The 22,056-nt window shown below is 42.7% G+C and overlaps 1 protein-coding gene across 2 annotated transcripts in view; it reads right to left on the bottom strand.

Moving 5' to 3' along the window:
- Positions 1-18,555: 18,555 nt before the first annotated feature.
- Positions 18,556-22,056, bottom strand: part of FGL1 (fibrinogen like 1) — a 360,978-nt gene continuing 357,477 nt past the window's right edge. For both annotated transcript variants that reach the window (XM_085641997.1, XM_085641998.1), the window contains one exon: positions 18,556-19,446. In XM_085641997.1, the coding sequence (XP_085498123.1) occupies positions 19,287-19,446 (160 nt within the window). In that variant the 3' untranslated portion in view covers positions 18,556-19,286. The remainder of the gene's footprint in view (positions 19,447-22,056) is intronic.

The raw sequence follows: 22,056 nt of genomic DNA, 5'->3' as shown, positions 1-22,056 counted from the left end.
TTACATCCCGCTGCAGATATCCAGGAAGGAAAGCCAGTCTACGTCACGTTTTAGCCTGCCTCCCTTTTTAAGGAACCATATTATTCTCAACATGGCTTGTGTATACTATACACGCCATGCCGGTACCTCGCAGTGCTTTAAATGAAAGAATAAGTGTCTCAGACTTACCGAAGGGGCAGACACTGGTGTGGAACAGGCTCTCTACTCCTGCACTGGTCGCTGGGCCAACTCCCCCCTCCCGCCGCCGCAGCTTCCTTCAACGCGGCCGCAGAGAGGGGGACAGGGACTACAACCTCCAGGTTCCCTAGCGGCCGGAAAGCCGCCAACGCCGCTTCCGCGCACTGAGGCGCACTTAAGCACAGCACTTCCCCCGCGTCGCGGGACTGCGCGCGGGCGGCGCCGGACGAAGCCTGGACAAAGGGCGGACAGTCTGTGACAGGACGTGACTGGGCTGGGCCAAAGATTTTGATACATACAGGCCGGCGGTCTTTGTGTCCTGTACACAGTGAGGTTTCATTATTTGTTTCAAATTAAGGGTTTATATCTGTTGTTTATCTAAAACCCTGCTTGTAAACGGTTTTTAATATTTCATTATTTGTGTGTAATTCGGAAAAGCTTTATTCGTTTTTTTAGTGATAATTTGTTACTGTTAAGCATTTCAAAGCAAAAAGTTCCCCCAACGCCTCAGACTTTGGATAATTACTTAGTGAAGATTGTAAGTAAAATCAATTTTGAGAGGCGATAGTCCTTAGGGTTAAGTAGTCCCCCCCCCATTATCTATTATGCAACCTTTACCTGTCCCATTGGCATTGGACGACAGTAGTAGTGTCTGCATTAATCCTGGTGTTTCTTTTAGGGAAATGACGGAGCAGAATACCTCCACCTTAGTCGATCTAGAGGTTTCTACTGATTCTATAGTGCAGCACCCACCGACCCCAGTACCTAGAGTGGTCAGAGCATGTAGGAAAACCCAGATTAAACGCGGGGGTTCACGTCCCGCAAGAAAAAGAGCAGTTAGCCCCCTCAAGAACCTAGATAAGGATGAGGATATTATGGCAAATAATGACGCCGTTAAATTGGATGCTGAACAAATAAAAAACTTATTAAGCACTATTGACTCAAAGATTAAGGGTATTATCAAACCTCTTATGGTAAAAATTGATCAGCTAACCGCAGAGGTTAATAGATTAGGTGATCTCCTTAAAAAAACAGTGGAGGAAGCGGATAGTGTATCAGCTTCAATAATAAGTAAACATGATATTCAGGTTGCTCCCTCTGGGGGAGATACAGGTATAGATATTAGCAGGAATGCTGTACAGAATCCTCCGCCAGCCCAGCCCTCAGCCTGTAACGATAGTCAGGCTGTATTAATGCCCGATAGAAATGAGGACTGGTTTGAGGTAAGGCGAAGGCGCGCCATTAATCTCCCCCCTTACTGCGCACCATATGTGGTAGTTTTAACCAATGTTCCCCCTGTCGAGAATGGGAATCATCAGGAAACACACGAGTCTTTAAAAAATAAAACTGTTTCCTGGATGCACAGACATTGTGGATTCCCAACTGTAGTTTCTGATCAAGTTTTGACTACCAGAAGGGTAAATTGGATAGGGAGCTCTAAGAAAAGTTCTAGTGGTTATTGCGTTATTATACATTTTAAAAACCCTCAACATGCTGCCACTGTATTACTGAGAGCTGCCTCATTACCGATTACCGATAATAATGTGTGTGCCCACTCGCTTGCTTTCTTCTATAGTCACCATAACATCGCCCCCTATGAGAGTAGAAGAAGTAGATTCTGCCCGGCTATACAAAGGCCATACCCTGACATTTTAATGCAAAACCGATTTCAACCCTTAAATCTTTTGGATGCAAATGATTGACTTAATCAGGCAGGGCAGTTTTTACCCCAGGAGATTATTAATCCCTGTGTGGACACATGTATAGATAATATCGTGGCCCATGAGATCCCCAACAAAACTGAAATTAAACTGGCGATGGATATAAGGGCACCGCCCGAATGTGGGGACATATGTAATTCAAACCAGAATGAGAATAGGGGACGAAATAATGGCCTGATGCTTGATAGCAACTGTGTTAGGGGTAAAGGTACTACTATTGTTTGTTGGAACGTGGCAGGGTTGAAATCAAAGGAGAGGGACCCGGGATGGTTAACGTTCATTAATGCCCATGACATTTTATGTCTTCAGGAAACATGGTGTAAAGATGAAGTTAACTATGAGGGATTTGTCTCTTATAATTTACCGGCACTGGGAGGCGGTATAGGTAGAGGTAAAGGGGGTCTCCTTATACTTGTAACGATTTGTCGTCCTATTGTGGTTAAAAAGTATATACCTGTAGGGGATCTTGTGCAGATCCTCTGGCTTGTTGATGACAAAGACCATAATGTTTTACTGATTAACTACTACAACAATATTTTTGATGTTACCCGGGTCAAAGTAGTAACAGACTTAGCCAGCGCTATTGATAATTAATGTCTGGATGAGAATGTTGTATTTGATTTTATCTGGGTAGGGGATTTTAATACCACATTGTGCGAATTGTCTACACAAAGGGCCTGTGGGGTTACTAATAATGCTGGCTGGGATGTCTTGCATTTCGGGCATAGCAGTTATGGGGAAGCATTGCATAAACTCATGGGCTGCTATGACCTGGAAATAGTGGAGTGTTGTAAAGATGCTAACGGTTTATCCATTCCCACTTTTAAAAATTGGCACACCAGCTCTGTCATTGATCATGTGATCATATCTTCTAATATTAGTTCTTACTGTGATCCACCAAGAATTGAAGTAACTACATTAAGTGATCACAACCGTATCATTTTGGACACCACCCTTTGGGCTGGCAGCTCGGTGGATGTAGGAATTATTATCACTAATGTAGAACCACACAGGACTAATGGTGTAAGGCTAAGATGGATAGGAGAAAGAGCTGATGAATTAACTAGCTCCATAATTAAAGAGAGCCTGCTGGACATTGTTTCTATTTTAGAAAATAGTTCTGACTCTGAGAAGGTTTTATATTGTTTTAACCTAATTAATAAAGCTATTGATGCCACGTTCACTGGGCGTAATAGCGGGCAACGTAGGAACGGACCGGGTTGGTTTAATCACCATTGCACTTCCACATTAACTGACCTCAAGCGGGCACTAGCAGTGAAGCCCAGGGACAAAAAATTGATAATTAAACTGAGAACGGAATATAAATGTGCGCTCAAACAGAGGAAGCGTGAACTGCAGCAACAGGCTTGGGACTCCCTTAACCAAGCAGCAGAGTTATCGAATTGCACCCTATTTTGGGCCACGGTTAACTCGCCTTTTTTAAGGGATGAAAAAACACCCCAGTTGACTTCTAACATATCAAGCGAGGGTTGGATTGCACATTTTTCTAGCAGTTTTGACTCTAATAATGTCACTGATGCCAGCCCCAATAAGTGGCCTGTTTTGCCCCTGGACATTTCTATTAGTGAGGTTAAATGTGGTATACGTACTAGCAAAGGAGGGAAAGCCCAGGGCCCGGATGGGGTACCTATAGATGTCTATAAAGCTGCACCAGATGTCTGGGGCCCTCTTTTAACTATCGTTTTTAATGCAGCTGTGTGTGCCGAGGCCCCTGTAACCTGGGGCGAATCAATCATTGTGCCAATTCATAAAAAGGGAAGTAGGTCTGATGCTAAGAATTACCGCCCGATCTCTCTACTTGACTCTTCAGTTAAGGTTATGAGTAGAGTCATGCTAGTGAGATTAGAGGAATGGGTTGAGCAGGATAGCATACTGGCCGACAGCCAGTATGGTTTTAGGAAGGGACGGGGTACGCTCGACCAGTGCATCAATCTTGATTTACTGATCGGGAAATATACTGAAGCGAAACCCGGTTCCCTGTATCTCTGCTTTGCAGACCTGAGCAGCGCATTCGATATGGTAGATCATTCTATTCTATGGCCAACCTTGTTAAAGCTAGGAGCACCAGAAGGCATAATCTTTTTTCTCGCTAGGTTATATGAGAAATTGAAAACCAATGTACGTTTTGGAACCAGAGGAGAATGTACCCCAAAAATCTGTGTTACACGAGGAATTAGACAGGGCTGTGTTCTGGCACCCCTCCTATTTATTTTATTTATTAATGGAATTGATGCTATTTTTAAAAAAGTTAATGCTGATGCTCCCCAGATCAACGGTGTTCCGGTGCCGGTGTTACTATATGCCGATGACGCTGTTTTACTTTCTAGAACACCTGTTGGACTACAACGACTAATGGATAGTTTCTCCTCCTTTATTAAAGGTAGAAAACTAGTAATTAATAAGGGGAAAACGCATACCATGACCTGTGGAGCTAAAGCTAAAAGGTTAAATGCCTATTTTATAGACGGTGAAAAGGTGCAACAGGTGGACAAATTTTGTTACTTAGGTATTACCTTCTCCAACGACAGGAAGTGGAACAATGAATTTAATAATATCCGGAACAAAATGGCAAAAAATGCCGATGGTATTTATAGATTTGCTGCAAAAGTTGGGGATCGTCGTACCAGGGATATGCTCAAGATTTACCAAGCTAGATGTGTGACCATAGCTTTGTATGGGGCGGGAGTATGGGGCTATAGCTGTGCTTACAACTTACAGTTAGAGGAAAATATGTTTTTTAAAAAGCTCCTGTTTTTGCCCATCTCTGTCTCAACTGAATTAAGCCATCGAGAACTAGCCATTAATTACCTAATTGATTTGTTATCGCTTAGACCATTGATGATTTGGCGGTCTTTTTGGCTTGGCGATGAGAAGTCACTTAATAGATTTATTGTCGAGGATTGTTTACGTTTGGATAAATACCGAGATATTCCCTGGGTTAAATATGTCGTCGTCTGTTTTTCAGACATTTTTAACCTGAATATTTTAAATAACCCTAGCGCAGCATCAACGATCTCCAAATTAGAAATGAAAAGTATATTCCTGACTTATGCGGAAAGGAAACGAGCAATCATAGCCGGATCATTGTCCTCTGTCATTTTTTATAATAGATATCATTTAGTGGAGGGTTTTCCATCTTACCTAACTATGGTGACTAGGCGTTCACACAAATTTGTGCTAACCAGACTAAGATTTGGGATGGCACATTGTTTAGTAGCCCATCCAAACATTAAGAAACATCCGATCGGGCCATGTAGGTGCGATGATGTATCCACACAGAGCACTGTGCACCTTCTGCTGTTCTGTAAACTGTACACGAGCTTTCGTATAGTATTTTTGAAACTTCTGTTTGTTAAATACGGAGTACGTACAGTCAAACATGCTATGGCTTTAATTTTTAATTTGCAATCGGCAGATATTTGTTTTTATACTGCCACATTTTTAAACCAGTGCATCAATTCCAGGAAAAGTATGAGTTTTAATGAATTCTGATTATTAATCTCACATATTTATGAAGATAATATGCATTGTCTAATGAGTCATTGACTATAACTATCAATTGTAAATTTTAGCTGTAATGTCTCTTTTAAAATGTATTGTTGTTTTTTGTTTATGCTTTTATGGTCATTTACATGTGCCGAATAAAGCTTCATGAATTGAATTGAATTGAATTGAACTATTATTATTATTAATATTATTATTAATACTGTCTCCTCTATCTCCTTTATTTATTTTTTTTGAAAACCTTTATTAACCGCAGTTGCGTCAACTTACAATGTACGATCACTAACCAGAGTGTCGAATCAGCGAGACAAAGACACACATGTCCAGATGGTGAGACACAGCCATTCAGCCGGCAACCCGGAGGTCCGGCGGCGGTAAACAGTTGAACATTTGCATAGGAATCAGGTGCGTACATTGTGTGAAAGTGGGTCTATGGTGCTTTTCTGTGTTTTGTCGTGGCGCATCTGAAGCGCATTACCTGCAATAGAGGATGGCGCTGTGTTCCAGCCCACATTGCGGCGCCGTCAATTAACACCCAGGCCCGTAGGGGGATTCGCGCAAGGCACCGGGTTTACCCCCAGATGCCAAGGTCTCCGGGCAGCGGAGCCCTGGTGTCCTACTCATGGTGTAGGCTGGAGCGCGACGAGGAGGTTGCAGTATAGCTCACAAAGACATACATGTCAGCGTGTGTATCCGGCGAGCCCAGTGTGCAGCTTCGCAGTTCAGCTCTATAAGCGCGATACGTGGTGCGCTATCGTCCCCCCAGCGGTGTGCTCCCCAAGCCGCCGAGCGCCTGTGTAAGCCTGGTACGCAACGCTGTGCGCTTCGAGTGGATCATTCCGTGTTTTCCGGGCATAACCGCCTCCTGCACTTAGTGTGCGCCATTGCTGCCTCATCAGTGTTACACAGGGCACGCTAGGTAGGGCAGCGCCTCGGGGGCGCCGGATAACACTTCCAGCAATTGTTTTCTGTGGTTGGATAGGGATTCGGTCAGGGAGCGTAACCAACAACCAAACTGCTCCCCGTGTGTGTAGTGCGATTGGAGGGATCAGGACTAGGGTCATAAACTCGGGTGAGGTCCAGGGTAAGGGGGGAGGGGGGAGGAGGAGATCATTCTGCATTAGAGTAGGAGGAGACAGCAGCTGCCAAGTGGGGCACAGCTGGGCCACATGAGAGGTGCGCCGAGCAGCAGGCCGGGGGGGAGGCGGGGGGGATAGGAGGCTGTCAAAAGGGCCAAGAGCCCGCTGCGTCTGCGTCCGCAGTCTTATTTTTCCCCCCCGTGCGAGTGAGGTGTTCCTCTGTGTCTAGGAGGGAGCTCCTGAGTAGGGCGGAGTGGTCATATCTTCCCGTTTGAGCCCGTATCCAGGTACCGCGCGCGTCGCCTCAGACTGCGGCGGCAGCAAGCTATACTGACTACAGGTCACACCATTAGGTTTGGCTCCCTGCACACACTTTTACTGGAGACACACCCAGAAGACACAGCAAGGGAGGCACGTCCTTATTTTGGAGTACCCACAAGCTGTTCCTTATTGTTTTATCCACTCCCCTATTCACTTGGGTGCGTTCCTTGGTGGGCAGTATTGTCTGTTCCCCTGATAGAATAATGAGGAGAGTGGTCAGACTGTCTTCTCACCATCACCCCTGCCAACCGGATTTATCAGGTTAGACCTTGTTCTATTTATAGGCGCTTGACTGTTTCTGACACCCTTCTCTCTCTCACTCTCATTTCCCCTCCTGGGTTTAGATCTGCTACTCATGCCCACTCATGTACGGACAGAGCTGTGTTCTGGGGAATGGGGCACATTGTCAAGATCTGTCAATCAACACCAGGGAAACCTGACAGATCTGGTCTCAGAATTAGATGCCACTATGTGGAGTTGAGGTCCTTGGACTGTGTTGTACTCAATGTATGGGACATGGTCAGTAAAGGAACTTTAAATATATATATATCTCTGGTTTGGATCTTTTGAAACTCCTAGGCCATTTACTTTCATCAAGGACAAGACACATTTCACTGTACTTTGTGGATGAACAATATTTCCGCAATACATAAACCATCTGAGAGGAGCCAAGTCCAACCCTCTCTAAAGGTTGGCAAATGCATTTTTGGAGTTCTATATCTATCAGAAAGGAAAGGATTGGTCAAACAGTTGTTTTCCGAAAACTGACTTATTACTGGGGTGTGTTGCTAATAGCTCTTTGTCTCAAGTTTGAACTCATGATTTCCCCACTTTTTCTTGCTTTAGCCACAGACATGTTCGAGTAAGATTGGTTACATGCTCAGATTTACACTTTTGCTCCCAATGTCAGGGTCTCCAGTTATCTGGCTCAGATTCCTAGTTCCTTGGTGGTTCTAATGTTCACACTGGATGGTTCCAGCCTGGTTCCGATCTCTCCTTTAAATGGCTATAAATCTTCCAGCATTGCCTCCATTTAACCCTCTTCTCTTCTAAGATCACCATAGCAAGAGTCTCAAACTGATTCTATCTACCAATTTACATCTGATGGCTTCAAAACTTTCTAGCAATCTTTTGTCTTCAACTGCTAGGCTGATATATATTCTTCCTGTATCCTGGGTAACATCAAGACTTACAATATAGTTTGCCAAACTTGAGGTTGGTTTGTTCATTGAAAGGATCACTATCTCATTTTAGCAAATGCCACTTCAGTTCTGAATTTCGTAGCCTTATTGACATCTCAGGACAAGTCCCTCAGGTCAAATAATGGCTATAGATCAGCTGTTCTGATGGTCCTTAGTTTAAAATATATTTTTTTTATAACAAACAGCACAACAGCAGTAAATCAGTGATACTATTGTCTTACATATAGTTTGACCAGTAAGTTTACAGTTGTCTTTTATCAATCGGAGAGGATACAACACCAATGATAGGCAGCCTTCATGGTCTGTCTAATAGCCCCCACACAACCTTCAGTAAGCCTCTACTGCCCCCAAATCTTTTCCCATTTCTTTGGGCAGCCTTTTCTTTGGTATATAGTATGTTCGGCCAAGCAACACCAGTCTAGATCAGTCTGCCAGTCCTCAACCTCTGGTAAGGTCCGAGCTCCCCAGCACCTGGCTAGATTGCGTTTTGCCAATGCCAGCCAGATCTTAGTATACCTGGTGAAGGAAGTGACCCGATTAGGGCCACCTGGGTCACTTGTGACCACCTCTCAGCCTTCCATACAAATGAAGAGTCAGTCACACAGTAGAGAATACAAACCAAGTATATTTTAGGTACACTCGAGCGGAGTCCAGTCTGACCAGCCTTCTAGGATTGCTGCAGAGGGACTGACTTCAGCAAACATAGAGATACATTTTGCACGTTTCTGAAGCAAGACTGTCCCGCCCATAATGGAAATCTACTAGCAGGTGCAGCTAAAACAAAGAAGCACAAAATGATAAGTTTCGACTCTGAGACCGGGCACACATTATCTTTATTGCAAGGTCGTTCTGTTCGTGTCTATTACTAGGCTAGTGGGAGAAAGCCTCTATCTATGGGAAAGGAATGCGTTAAAAAGGACAGTGTATTCATAAGCAGAGCAAGGCCTAACATTGGAGAAATTACCATTTCCACAACCTACCTCTCGAGTCAGAGAGTTCGTAGCTGAGGACATGATTCAAAATGGCGTTAGAAAATAAAATGGTGCCGCAAATGCTAACTTAACACGAGAACAAAGCACAAACAAAATAGCAAAACATTTTTATTTTATCACTGGGCTTCTTCCCCTGAAATCACTAACAGGAACCATTTTGGCTCCAAGGGGAACTCCACTCCTGTCACCTGCACCATAATGCTCCCAATTTTACCCCAGTATGTCTGCGTCTCCTGGCATTCCCATAAAAGGTAGTAAAAAGTTCCCACCTGGCCACATCCCCTGTGATGACTCCACCCTGCCTAGGCGATGCAGCAGCCTCCTGGAGCAATATGTGCGGTGAAAGACTTTCAACTGGATCAGACGGAAACAGAAACTGATCACCATCTCTCTCAGCCCCTCTAGGGCCTCTATCCAGTCTTAATTCTCTATTGGGCCAACATCTCCCACCCACGCGGCCCTCAGTGGTCCCATAGGGTCTGCTGCGATATTTACCAATTTCTTTGTATATTAATGATATTGCCTTTTCCTGCAAAGGGTCTGTCAGGAGTCTGTCCTCCAGTGGGAAGGCCTCAGCCAGGTCTTCACCCTCGCAAATGTGACCCATGAGCGCATGGCCCAATTGCAGGTATTGCAGCCATTCCCCAGGACCCAGTTCGTACACTTGTTGGAGGGTCGCAAACTTCATGAACGCCTAGTTCCTCCAGACATCACCAAGTTTTTCCAGGGCGAGCAGTTCCCACTTACCAAAGCCCTTCAACCTGCCCACTTTGTCTAGTTGGCCCCTAGCCCACAGGGGGGTCATTGCCGTTAATCTGCACCCCCAACCCAGGTATTTTGTTGCCGCTTGCCGGGATTTAATTACTGCCTTTGTGTATGCCGGCAGCCCCGATTCTTCCTCCTATCATCGATTAGGTTTGTAAAGCACCTGGCCCCCATATATGCCCTATCCACCCTGCAGGCTGGTTCAGTTCGGTCTCCAAACGCCCAGTCGTCCACCATGACCAACAGGGTGGCCCAGTAATGCAACTTCACATCAGGAACCACCAATCCCCCGTCATAAATACCCCTCTGTAATTTATGTAAGGCTATACGTGCTAACCCTCCACTCCATAACAAGGATCACAACTCAGTCGCTCGGAAAATTGATGTCAGAATCAGATATGGGGCATTTTGTAGGATGTAAAGTAGGCGTGGAAGTGTCATCATTTTTAAATAGGGCAGCACAGCCCAATAACGTTAAAGGCAGCGACCTCCAATGCTGGGCGTCCCTCTTGAATCTATCCAATTTGGGTTGCAGATTTCTTTCATAAAACCTCTAATGGTTCCTCGTTATATTGATACATAAGTTTTCAAACCCCTCCACCTTCAGTGGGACCTCACACCTCGATGTCAATTTAGGGGTCCTCCTACCAATGGAAATAACAGGGCTTTATCCCAGTTAATACGATATCCTGAGTAATCTTCGAATATACAGAAGATTTGTAGTATTCAAGTTTTTTAAAGAAGGAACTCAAATGGGAACAGCTTTTAGTAAGTAAATTGCTGATGGAAATCAGGTATTCCACGTTCTAAACCTTTTTATACCTCAACATGGATCTTCAACTAATTCTGCAATTGTTCCAAATATGGCCCGTAAAAGTCTCCCTCTCATTGCAAAACTAACCTCACTAACCTGCTTGATAGCCAGTTGAAAGAGTCTCAAATGATAGGACTCCAGATGTTTCTACAAGACATTATTCACCTTCATTAGTGTTCTTTTCTGTTATCACAATCATGAAGAATGCCTCTAATAGTGTTGGGTATCCTTATTTTCCTAGCTAGATTAGTGAAGGAAAGACTTAATTTTATTAAAGACTGAGAGGTTAATATTATCCCTCAATACTAAAGATGTTCTTGATTTTATCTTTCAGTTTCAATTGCTACAACTCCTCATCTTTCTAAACCTTCACCTTAACAGGACACACATGAAGCTCAAGCGTCCAGGCTCCTGGGTGTTCCTGATGAGTCGCTGGGGGATTTGAAAGAAGTTGTTCTGCTGTTTCTGTTGGCTTTCTTCTGATGTTGTTCTTCCATTACATTTATGGATTTTATTTTATCTTCCCCTCAGGAAAAGCAGTTGTTACTTAAAGGCGACTTCTACATATAGACTAAACTAAAGACTGATTGGTGGTTTCTCAACCTATGGCTTGTGACCCACGATGTGCAGGACGTTACATAACTATTCTAGCAATGAAAGTCTACATTGATCTCACAAGGGGACAAGAAATATGACAAAGTTTGAGAGATACAATCACTTGCTGAAGGCATTCATTACCTCAATGAATAGCCGACAATATTCAGAATGCAGATTATTTATTGCATGATTGTTTTACCTATCGCAGCACATGCTTATTTGATTACCACATTTTTTTAACACACTTTCCTTTTTAAAGGTACAATGGTATATATAACATGTGGTTAATACAATGGGTTTTCCATATTGGCATGCATGTTCCTTTATGTTTGAAATAAAATGTCTGGAATAGGTGGCGAGTAATGAAAATTTGCTATTGAGCCATATGATAAGTGAACAAGTGAAATCATTTCTAAACTGCACACCATAGATTTTGTTATAGCATTTTAGCAAAATACACAAAACTACTGAGCTGGACAAATCTACAGTCCAGATAAATCAATGTACTCAGCAACATCTACAGAACTCCTGTATCATCTCCTCCTGCCAACACCTCTCTTTGAGGAAAAATGCCATACCATGCCATGCCAATGGTGCAAATTCACACCCTTCTCCAGCACATACTCTGACACTGATGATTAGACACAATGGAGAAATTGCATTGGTGCCACACTCACTCTCAGGCCGAAGGCTCTGGTTGATCCAGTATGTGAAACCACAAACAATTTTCCTTGACACGCCACCCAAAGTTTCAATCAATACCCCCACATCTAGTCACCATTTAATTTTGTAATCCATCAGCTCTATTTTGTGGGCAGTGTGCCAGGACGCAAGTCTGTGAAAAACAGGATCTATACAGATTTTTTCTTGATTGCTGCTTTTGGCATGTGACACCTCCAAGTGATCAACACCACCATCACCCTTCCTCTGAATGTCTGGCCTATAATACTAGCCTACATTCAGGTTAAGCGCCAGCTCCAATAATTCCACTAACATATTATCAATCTCTGCAGTGAGAACCCCAAATGGGAAGCCCACTCAGGTGTATGACTCCCTGCTCAGGTCATCCAACATCTCTACTTCTGAATCCATTTTTACTGGAATCTCAATCACATTATGTTTAAAGTCAGTTTTGGTCTCTGACATTTGACAGTGCATAAACCTTCAGTTAATTTAAGATCACTTGACAGCTAACCACTCTGCCTATCCCATCCTCAACTTTACTTACAAATCTTAATATAGAGCATTGATAGTAAGAATCTCCTTTTGTTAAATACTCACTCTCAAGTTGGTGCTTGCTAATATTTGTTTTGTCCCTATCAAGACCCTCATCCAGAAGGCAGAAAAAGTCCTTGCTTTCTTTCTGCTAACTGGTCATGATGGTAAGCACTCAACATCTTTCTCTGCTTATAGTTCCTGCAGAAGAAGAACCACAGTCTTTTTTTGAAAGACAAGTTGTGCTTCTAAGACCCAATGATCAGGGTAAGACCCTTATTATTGACGAGGAAGGTATTGTTGCAGGTGGTTTGTTGCTGTCCTGGCATCAGAGGGATCTGTGGCTTGCTTTGCAGGGCTTAGAACATTGCTCTTCCAGCTCTACAGCACATCATCATGATCTCCTCAGGGGCTAACAGAACCCTCTGCTACGCTGGTTAATCTACAGCAACACTGGGTTTGTCAGCACTTCTGTCAATCTCTGGGTGCACCAATGAACCCCAGGTAAGTCTCTGACTTCAACAACGTGCAATTCCTTACTCATCAAAAGTTAGTAAAATTCTGTTAAGTGTGTAAGGTGCTGTTCATGAGGAAATAATAAGATAGAAAACAGCAGAAGCCATTACACCCGTTGAAGCCACAGAGTGGTTAGCTCCTGTTTTTGTGGCCAAGAAGTCAACTGGAGCCATATGCCTTTGTGTTGGCCTGAGGGGTTTAATTAAGGAAGTAGTAGTAGATAAGGATACCCTACCTAATATTTCCGAAATGATGTCTACTGTGGTGGGTGGGAGCTTTTCACTACTCTTGATCGCTCATCTGCCTACCACCAGATTCATTTACATTCCAGTTTTTAAGATCTTACAGTGTTTTTAAGTTCCATGGGAGCATAAACGTTGTTGAGAATGCCTTTCGGACATGCAACATTGGCCTCTGTTTTTCAGCGAGTTATGGTGTTGATTATTTGTAACTTAGAAGGGTTTGATGTTTTCAGGATGATGTATTGATATTTGGAGAGACTTGGCAGGAGCACAATAGGATAGGTTTTAGTGTCCTAGTGAAATTTAAGAACACTGCACTTACACTAAATATGGAGAAATGTTTTTTGGTAACGATGAATTCTTAGTCAACACCATTTCCAATCTTTTCCCCATGAGAACAAAGAAGAAGTATTCTCGTTCCTCGGAATGGTCGAATTTTACAGTAGGGTTATAGCCAACATATCAGGGAAACCAGGGAGCTCTGCAATGTGTATACAAGTGGTGTGGAATTTACATGGAGTGAAAAATTAAACAAGAGTTTAAAAAAAAGGCATCGCATCATCAGGCTTTTGTAGCAGGTACAGAGACTAAGTTGCAACAAATGCAGACAGCAAAGGGTTGGGAGCAATACTACTACAAATTGAAGACAGTGTGGAAAACGCTAATGCTGGTGCTTACTGAGCTCTTAAAGGAGCAAGTATAATTATTCTATTATTAGGAGGCAATGGCTGTAAATGAGGCTATAAAGAAATTCAGGCATTTTTGTGGGGCACAGCATTCACTGTGTGGACCACAAGCACTTAATTTTTTATGACTAAGGGATTAGACAGCATATCAGCTAGAATGTGTAAATGTGTGCTGGAGCTGCAGGAATACACATTATCTGGTGACTTTTTTTCGTGGGCCCAAAACTATATAACCAACAATTTTTCTTGTTTAGTCACTGAAAGTAAAACTGATCAAGTTTTGTTGATGATGCTTCCCGGATGAACAAGAGTGGTTATGTTATGACCATATGCGCCACTTCTAAAGATGAGTGACAACAGTAGGTGAGGCAAGATAGTGCCCTTAATGTTATCACTCTAGTCATCAAGGATGGCTGGTTAAAGAAAAACAATTTGGACAAAAATGTCTGCCAGTTCTGGATGCTCATGAGCTTTCTGTGCATTATGAGTTGATTTTTAGAGAGGACAGACTTGTAGTTCCCAACATTATGAGGGGCAGATTATTGATATTGCCAGGCCTCGAGAAATCTATTCCCCCACTTGCTATGGCGAGTCAGATTTTATCTGGGGGAGCTATTTTTATGGCCTACTGGCTCATTCTGCTGAAAGAGCTCGAGTTGGCAAAGAACAGGTGTTTTGTTGATTCAGAAAGTGAATGAGCTGTAAAGATGCCTTTAAGATTTGGTTTTTATCTTCTCACATTTGATGTGCAATCAAAGACAGAGGTCAATTGTCAGATCGTGTCTTCTTACTAATTGTTGCTTATTTTATCCTGCAGATTGGTGTTTACTTTTCTTTCATTGACTGCAATGTTAGAGGATTTTGTAAAATGAACTGTCTGACCATCGTGGTACAGAGAGTGTGAAATGAGGAGCTGAAGGATGCCAGTTTTATTTCTAACACAACGTTTAAATAGCTTTCAACTTAACTGTACATATAGTTTTTTGAAAGATCAGCCGGTAGGAAAGCACATTTTGTGTGATTGTAATTGAGTGATGGAAACATAGATTTTAATAGGCTCAAACCAAATCAGAACACTTTACTTGGTGATGTGTAAATAAAACATATTTGCTGAAACCTGATTTCCACACATTATCGTTTGTATAACATAGAGTTTTGTCAGTAAAACTGCATGTCAGTGAGAAAGTTTATGGCTATTTCAGTAGACAATGTGCTGTCTGTAAATGACAGTGTGCTACCACATCATGTTTTAGTAATATATTGATTAAAAGGGAGACTTTTGAAACATGAACTGGGAAACCTACTTCCCAAGTCAGGGGCCTATATGTGAGTTAGATTCTGTTTATAGAGAGCAAATGTTTAGTCTATTAAATCAAACAAAATTGTTTTTTGTACAGCAGACATACTGAACTCACATATTTGAAGGTGCTCTCATATGCAATACTGAATAAAAAGGTGACTTCGTGACATAACATATCTGCCTGGGATCACACAATTTGAGACCAGTTTATGGGTCTAGTGCATTACAGGTAGTTTCATCCAAAATATCAGAGGGTAACCAACCTGCGAGAAATAATTGGTTCAATTGGAAGAAAGATTTACAGAACCATTTAGTTTCGTTTGGTCTTTTGTTATGTTATATTTACTTGATAAAGTACAGTGAATCACACCTGAAGGTGTTTCTCGGCGTTTGGCCTCCTCAGAATAGCAATCCCCTTTGAGCTTTTTGAGGGAGGAAACCTAACTTCCAATTAGTTCCAGGTTGGATGGAATGAAATAAAAGATGGGTGAATGTTTCTGTAGAAAATGAATTGAGAAATAAAGAATGGAAAAATGGTGGAACGGAAGAGGGATTTTTATGTGAGAGATGTTGTAATAAACACCTGGTGCTCACCAATTCATAACACGCTGCGCATCCTAACTATTTTTCAGTGGGTCTTTAAGGGGTTACCACTACCGACTACTTTAGATGGAAAAGGCCACCGCTCACATGTGGACCTATGAGGATCATCACCCTCAGTTTCACCAGCAACGCATCACTTGTCCACATTCTTTCGCTGTATTCATTGTGGCACCCTAGGACGCCTCACCAGGTGAAAGACTAGGAGCTCGGTTGAAAACTCTGGGACAGCATAGTGCTCGGATTCTGGTCATTCCTGCTGCACAGCAACTTAAGCAATGTATGATCTGATGGGCCGGTTTAAAACAAACAGCGCCAATAACAAGATTAGTTCCATGTTGAGTACTATTACACCTCATAATTACTATGAGTGTCTACAAAACTGACCTTTAAAAACACGTTATTTTTTAAGTCAAGTGAGGAGCAGATCAAGGAAAGAGGAAGCTAATCCAGCAGTCATCATATCAATCAAAAAGTGCCCTTTTATTAGTGTATTTTCTTCCATGCTTGCTAACCTACCCTTCAAGTTCACTCTGACTTAACGCCTAATTTCAAGTTGGGTGATGGGAAGTCCTCTGATTTCTGAAAAACTTGCACAGAGGAGAATATACCGACAGAAGTTCATCCATCATTATCCTCCAGTTGCAGGAAATTCTGCTCGCAGAATCTCCTCTGAACTTGGGAATGTTTCAACAAATCAAAGGATTTTCCACTGTCATACATCTCCAAATCCAGCCTTTTGGATTGCTATTCTATATATAGTTAGGAAAAACACAGAAAAATCACTGAAGGAACAATAAAGATACTACAACAATGATGTGTTCTGTGTGTTTTACGTGATGTCGCATGGGCAGGGAAAACCTGGTTGTTAGGCTTATTAAACTAGTGAACCAAACCAAAATGCACATTTTGACATTTCACTTGTAGTTTTTTGAATACCCCAAAAAGTTGCCAACTTTTGCAAGTGTTCCAACCCTGCAAATGTCCTCAGACCTCCCCTGTTGGCATACGTGCTCAATTATAAAATGATGCTATGCTTGTGAAATTTTAGGAGTGTGAAAGCCCATTTAAGAAGGCGATCTACACCTATGATAACATACATTTTCAACTTTCGGTGAATTCCCACAAAATTCCAGTAGCACTCTTGGAAAGCTGTAACTAAGTCAACTGCCCAGGAGTAAGAACAAGTTTACACATTTTTGGCATAAGTGCTCACTTAGAAAATTATGCAGTGCTTGAAAGATTTTAGGTCCATTTAAGAAGGTGATCTACACCTAAACATTACATACATTTCCAACTTTCTGGGAATTATCACAGAATTCCAGTAGCACTCTTGGAAAGCTGAAACTGAGTCAACTGCCCTGGAGTAAGAACATTTACTCGACTTGAAATGTAGCACGTCCATACTTCAACATGCATAAATGTAACAGATAAAGGTATTTGCATATTTTAACTTTTTATTTCACAGAAAATATTTTACTCTTTGAAGAAGCCCTGTGTTCTAAATCTCCACCAATTGTGGGGTTTTCCTCTCTGAAAAACACATTTACCATGCCCCTGGCAAGAGCAAATCTTGGATCTTCTGAAGGTGGGAAACTACCTACAACATGTGTGTGAATACCCACAAAGTTGCGAATTTCTGAGTATTTGCCAACTTTTGTAGGTGTTACCACCCTGAAATGTCCTCAAACCTCCCCTATTGGCAAAAATTCTCCCTCATAAAATCCTGCTATGCTTGGGAAATGTTTAGGAGTGTGTATGTCCATTTAAGAAGGCAAAGTCCCATCATTAAATATGTGACATAGGCCTACAGTTCATGATATATAAATGATGCACATCTAAGTTTGTTCAAATTTGTGACTCAAGCCCCACAATATTAGTTAGTTATTTTTTCTTAGATCTATTTTGTAAATACATTAAAAACTCAAGAACGCAAAGTGCTTAGAATTATAGGGTGTGCCAAATTTGACCCACAGCCATAAATGGATATGTAACCTAAGGCAAATATAAGTTACCTCCTGACACCATGGATCCAAGTGCAGGGTGCTTCATTGTTGGGTTTTGCTTTAAATAGTGGTTGTATTCTTCACTCACTTCAGTTGAGCGGATACACCTGAATAGACTTAGTTAAAAATAAAGAAAGGCACAGACTCGAGCATTGTATCCTTGGGGACAATGAGTCATCTTGTAACCTTATTCTACTGGAAACTACATCACTGCATTGAATGTTATCTGATGCCTTCCCTGACCCCCGCGGAATGGAAACTAATGTATCCCCTTTCCAAGATTACCTTTTCTAATGCGATGGAGAGGGAGGCTGACTGACTGCCTTTGAGTGAGGGACGCATTGTGCAAGCTTGATACTGGCGCAAAAAGCACAACTAATTCATGCCCCCTCTCCTCTGACGTTTGTGCAAGAGGGAATGGAGCAAACGGATGCTGCTCACGCTCAGGGCGATAAAAAAAATGAGTTTGTGAAACTGTTGCAAAAAAACATATATCACGCATCTGAGGTTTTGAAACATTTTATATATGTGAACATATTTTTAAGAAAGAAACTATATTTCATTAAAGAATCTGTAACCAAAAATTGAACTACGTGATTTTTTCCATAAACTTAATTTCAGATGCCACATTGCGAAAGTTGAAAACATGTATGTGCTCTATGTCCTCTTAGGTAAACTCTGCAACAAAAGTGCATACTTAATTTGATCTGGGCTTTGCTGCCGTGCAAAAACTGTGTTTGAAGCAAATCAGTTTTGCTCCATTCCTTGTCAAGCAGCAGTACAAATGATGCAAAACGTTCTTGCTCAATTTGTTTTAATTTATTTTATAACCATCAACATTTATCCCCCACATGTGTGCAAAGGCTGTGATATTTGCAATAAGCACATTTCTGCTTCAGTAATGCATAGAATTGCTTAGTCGGTAAGTGAATAATTGGTAATGTCAAAATCAAAGGAGCGGAACACCTGTGCCTCGAAGAGAGACGCTGACAATAATTTTTCATATGGATTCCTACAAAATATTCATGGGTAAAAGACATGAAGCAATAAAGTTACTGCATATTTTACTACATCTCTGTACTGTATTCCCGGTAGTAAACTAGCACGCCAGTTATTCTGCAGTAATGATAGGATTGGGCAAATATAGTGGTATTGCACATTTCTACCAGTCCTGCACATCTCTTAATGAACCCATAAGTTGCATAAGAGGGTTCCCTTCATATGCACACAGCCAGCTGCACAATACTGCTTGGAACGGTCACTGGTCTGCGAAAACAGAATAACACCTTTGTTTGATACAGTCAGCTGAGGGTGGGTTTGGGAGCTTAGTGTTAAAGAATTCTAGTAAATAAGATAAGCTAAACAGTGCATTAGGCTATAGGGCTATGTCCTGCTCTAGCTGAATAAATCCCCATTTAAGTGGGGAAACGCCAGGCACCCAGCCAAAAAATGGCGCGGCTGGCTGGTCGCAGCAGAATTATGAGAACATACACAAATATAAAAGAGTGGGATGATGTGACTGATCGAATCAGACGGCACTTGGCTCGAACGTGGAAGGTCTGACCTTCATGGTGACAGATTTCAAGGAGTACCACCAGCCACGCCAAGTGTACCAAACAATCCCATTGTCAGTCTTCGCTGTGTACGGGCCCTTGTAGTAGAAGCCGTTCAGGTTGACAGCATGGCACCTGGTGGAGTAATAGTTTGAAATACAAAGTCAGTCAAGTGTCAACACCATTATTTAAATGTAATAAGTATTCCTGCCTGGTTTCTATGTTTTTTATATAATTCATTAATTCCAAAGATCCTGCCTGTGAAGAAACCCTAAACCGAGCCACTTATGAAGAAATTGCACTGCTTACAGCACTTTACACAGTTGCATGTGAGTTGGCACGTGAGTCACAGGCCGTACACTACGGAAACAAGGAAAGGCCATGGCCGCTGCGAGTTTCCGAGCTGCGATGTCTGGAGTACCGCTTGTCCTATTGGAATGTAAATGTAAATGTGCTTATATAGCACCGAATCACCCCTAGGGGTATCTCAGCGCTGTACTCATACCGCTGAAGGAACCCTTCCTGGCTTTCCGTGTGAAGTGTCCACTCCTGGGCACCCCCATGGTGAAGCCAGGCATCCCAGCGCTGTTGGGGCCGTTGTGGAGATTAAGCAAGCTATTGCCCAGAGTTGCAGCGTGGGATCCATGATTAGAATAGGCACTGAGGCGAGAATATCAGGTCCGAGGAATTTATAGCCCGAGACCCTGCCGCAGCGGGAATCGAACCCTGGTCCTGGACCAGTGCTCTGCATCGAGGTCTGCCGCTCTAACCATTGAGCCACACTTCTCCACAGATGGTTAATGAAGGCCCAAAACCACTTGCGCCTCTCTCACTTTCTCTTGCTCCCAGAAGTTACTTGCAGGAGTCACACAAAGGGAAGAGGCAGGTAACGGCTGTTCCTGGAGCACTGAAGGTGTGCATTAGTTTGTGAAAATGCGTGGAGCCTACTCTAAACAGAGATAGAACAAAGGAGAGAGAGAGAAAAACAAAGAGAGACATGGCTTTCATTTTGAATCTCAATTATTTTATCTGCCTCTTTACCAGTAAATTAAGAATACGTGACATGAAATCTGATCTCGTATCATTATGTGTTCCTGAGAATTGTGTTATACAAATTCACAAGACAGTCATATACAATCTTCACGTCTACATCAAGATGTAAAGGCAACAAAGAAACAAAGTGACCAATGACCTCTTGCTTCTACTGATGTAAAATAATCCACACAAGGTTGGTGATTAAACATAAATATGATATATTCAACTTTATTGATGAGCACTTAGATCTGTAGTGAACAACAGAAGCTTGGCATACATCACCAGTGTTGAAAGATTATAGAGATTGACAGACAATTCAGAAATGAAGACCAATTGATGATTATATGTAGTCATCAGTTTGGAGCATTCCTACTTTATAATGCTATTGCTGGTGGCCAATGACCCTTGTGCAAAATCTTCTCCTCAATACATACCTTCTGTTTGCTCTTAATCTATCGTTTTACAGACCTAGCAACAATCTTCCTTGATTTGATTCTTTATTCAGTATTCTAAGGAAATTATCCCATGCTATACTCCCGCTCCTTCCCCAGCGTGACCAACATAACTTACCATTCACACAAGAAGGCATATACAAACGCATGCTCCTCAAATTTGGGATACACACTTGGGGGGATATGTACCACGATGGGCAATTCAAAACTGCAAAGGAGTTCTTTGGCAACACTTCCCCCACCACCATGGACCGCTTCCTATATATCCGCCTGAGACAAGCCGTTAAAGCCGCAACACCGGCGTTCCCGGAGGAACCCCCCACACTGCTCCCACTGCACTAACTGCTACATGCTGGGGCACCTCACGCTGTGTCCCGTATATATAAAGCCACAGTTGGGACGGGGACACACAACAGTCTGAAGGCAAAACAGTGATGGGAAGCAGAATTGGGCCATCCTATTACCGAGGAGGCCTGGACATATAGTTGCCAACAAACTGAATGCATCACGGCTAACAGTAGGTTCAGAATCATCCACTTTAAATTCCTCCACAGAATGTACTATACCCCTGTAAAAATGTACAAATTGCAATCATGTGACAGCAACAGATGTGACCGCTGCAGGCAGGAGAGAGCGGGGTTTTTACATGTTGCGTGGAAATGTGAGTCTGTTGCGCGCTACTGGGCCGAGGTGGGGACTGCCTTAGGTGAAATGGTGGGAGGGCCACTTGATCTCACACCAGAAATGGGTCTTCTGGGTTACCTCCCGGAGTACAAAGGTCGTGTGAGGCGCTTTCTTGCAATGGGCCGAACGCAGAACTGCTTGCAGATGGGGAAGGGGCAAGGCCCCCAAGTTTAAGGACTGGCTAGCCGACCTCACGTATTGCCAAAAGCAAAATAATATATATGCTGAGTTGCTACCCGTCCGCTCACGCCTCTGCGACATTTGGGAGCCCCTTACTGGTTACCTGCTGAGAGTGGCAGCTGGGGGCGCGTAGGATAGCTCAGCACCGGCACAGACTGACTGCCCTGCTGCAACAGATGGGCCACAGGATAGCGGGACCGACCATTAGTAAGCTGATTGTGAAAACCCTCCATGTCTACGCTTAATAAGATGTACTGGGTCCTGTATAGCCTGACCCTAACTTTGCGCTGTAACAATGTTGTATCAATGTAATGCCTACCATGCACTGCCACTGTTGTGTTGATGAATGTAAAAATGCTAATAAACAAAGTAAAAAAACTGGAATGTTAAAGGA

The sequence above is a fragment of the Triturus cristatus genome, chromosome 2_2, assembly GCF_964204655.1.
Source record: "Triturus cristatus chromosome 2_2, aTriCri1.1, whole genome shotgun sequence".
Classification (NCBI taxonomy): Eukaryota; Metazoa; Chordata; class Amphibia; order Caudata; family Salamandridae; genus Triturus; species Triturus cristatus.
The sequence above is the reverse complement of the archived record's forward strand: the minus strand, read 5'-3'. Positions and strand labels throughout refer to the sequence as shown.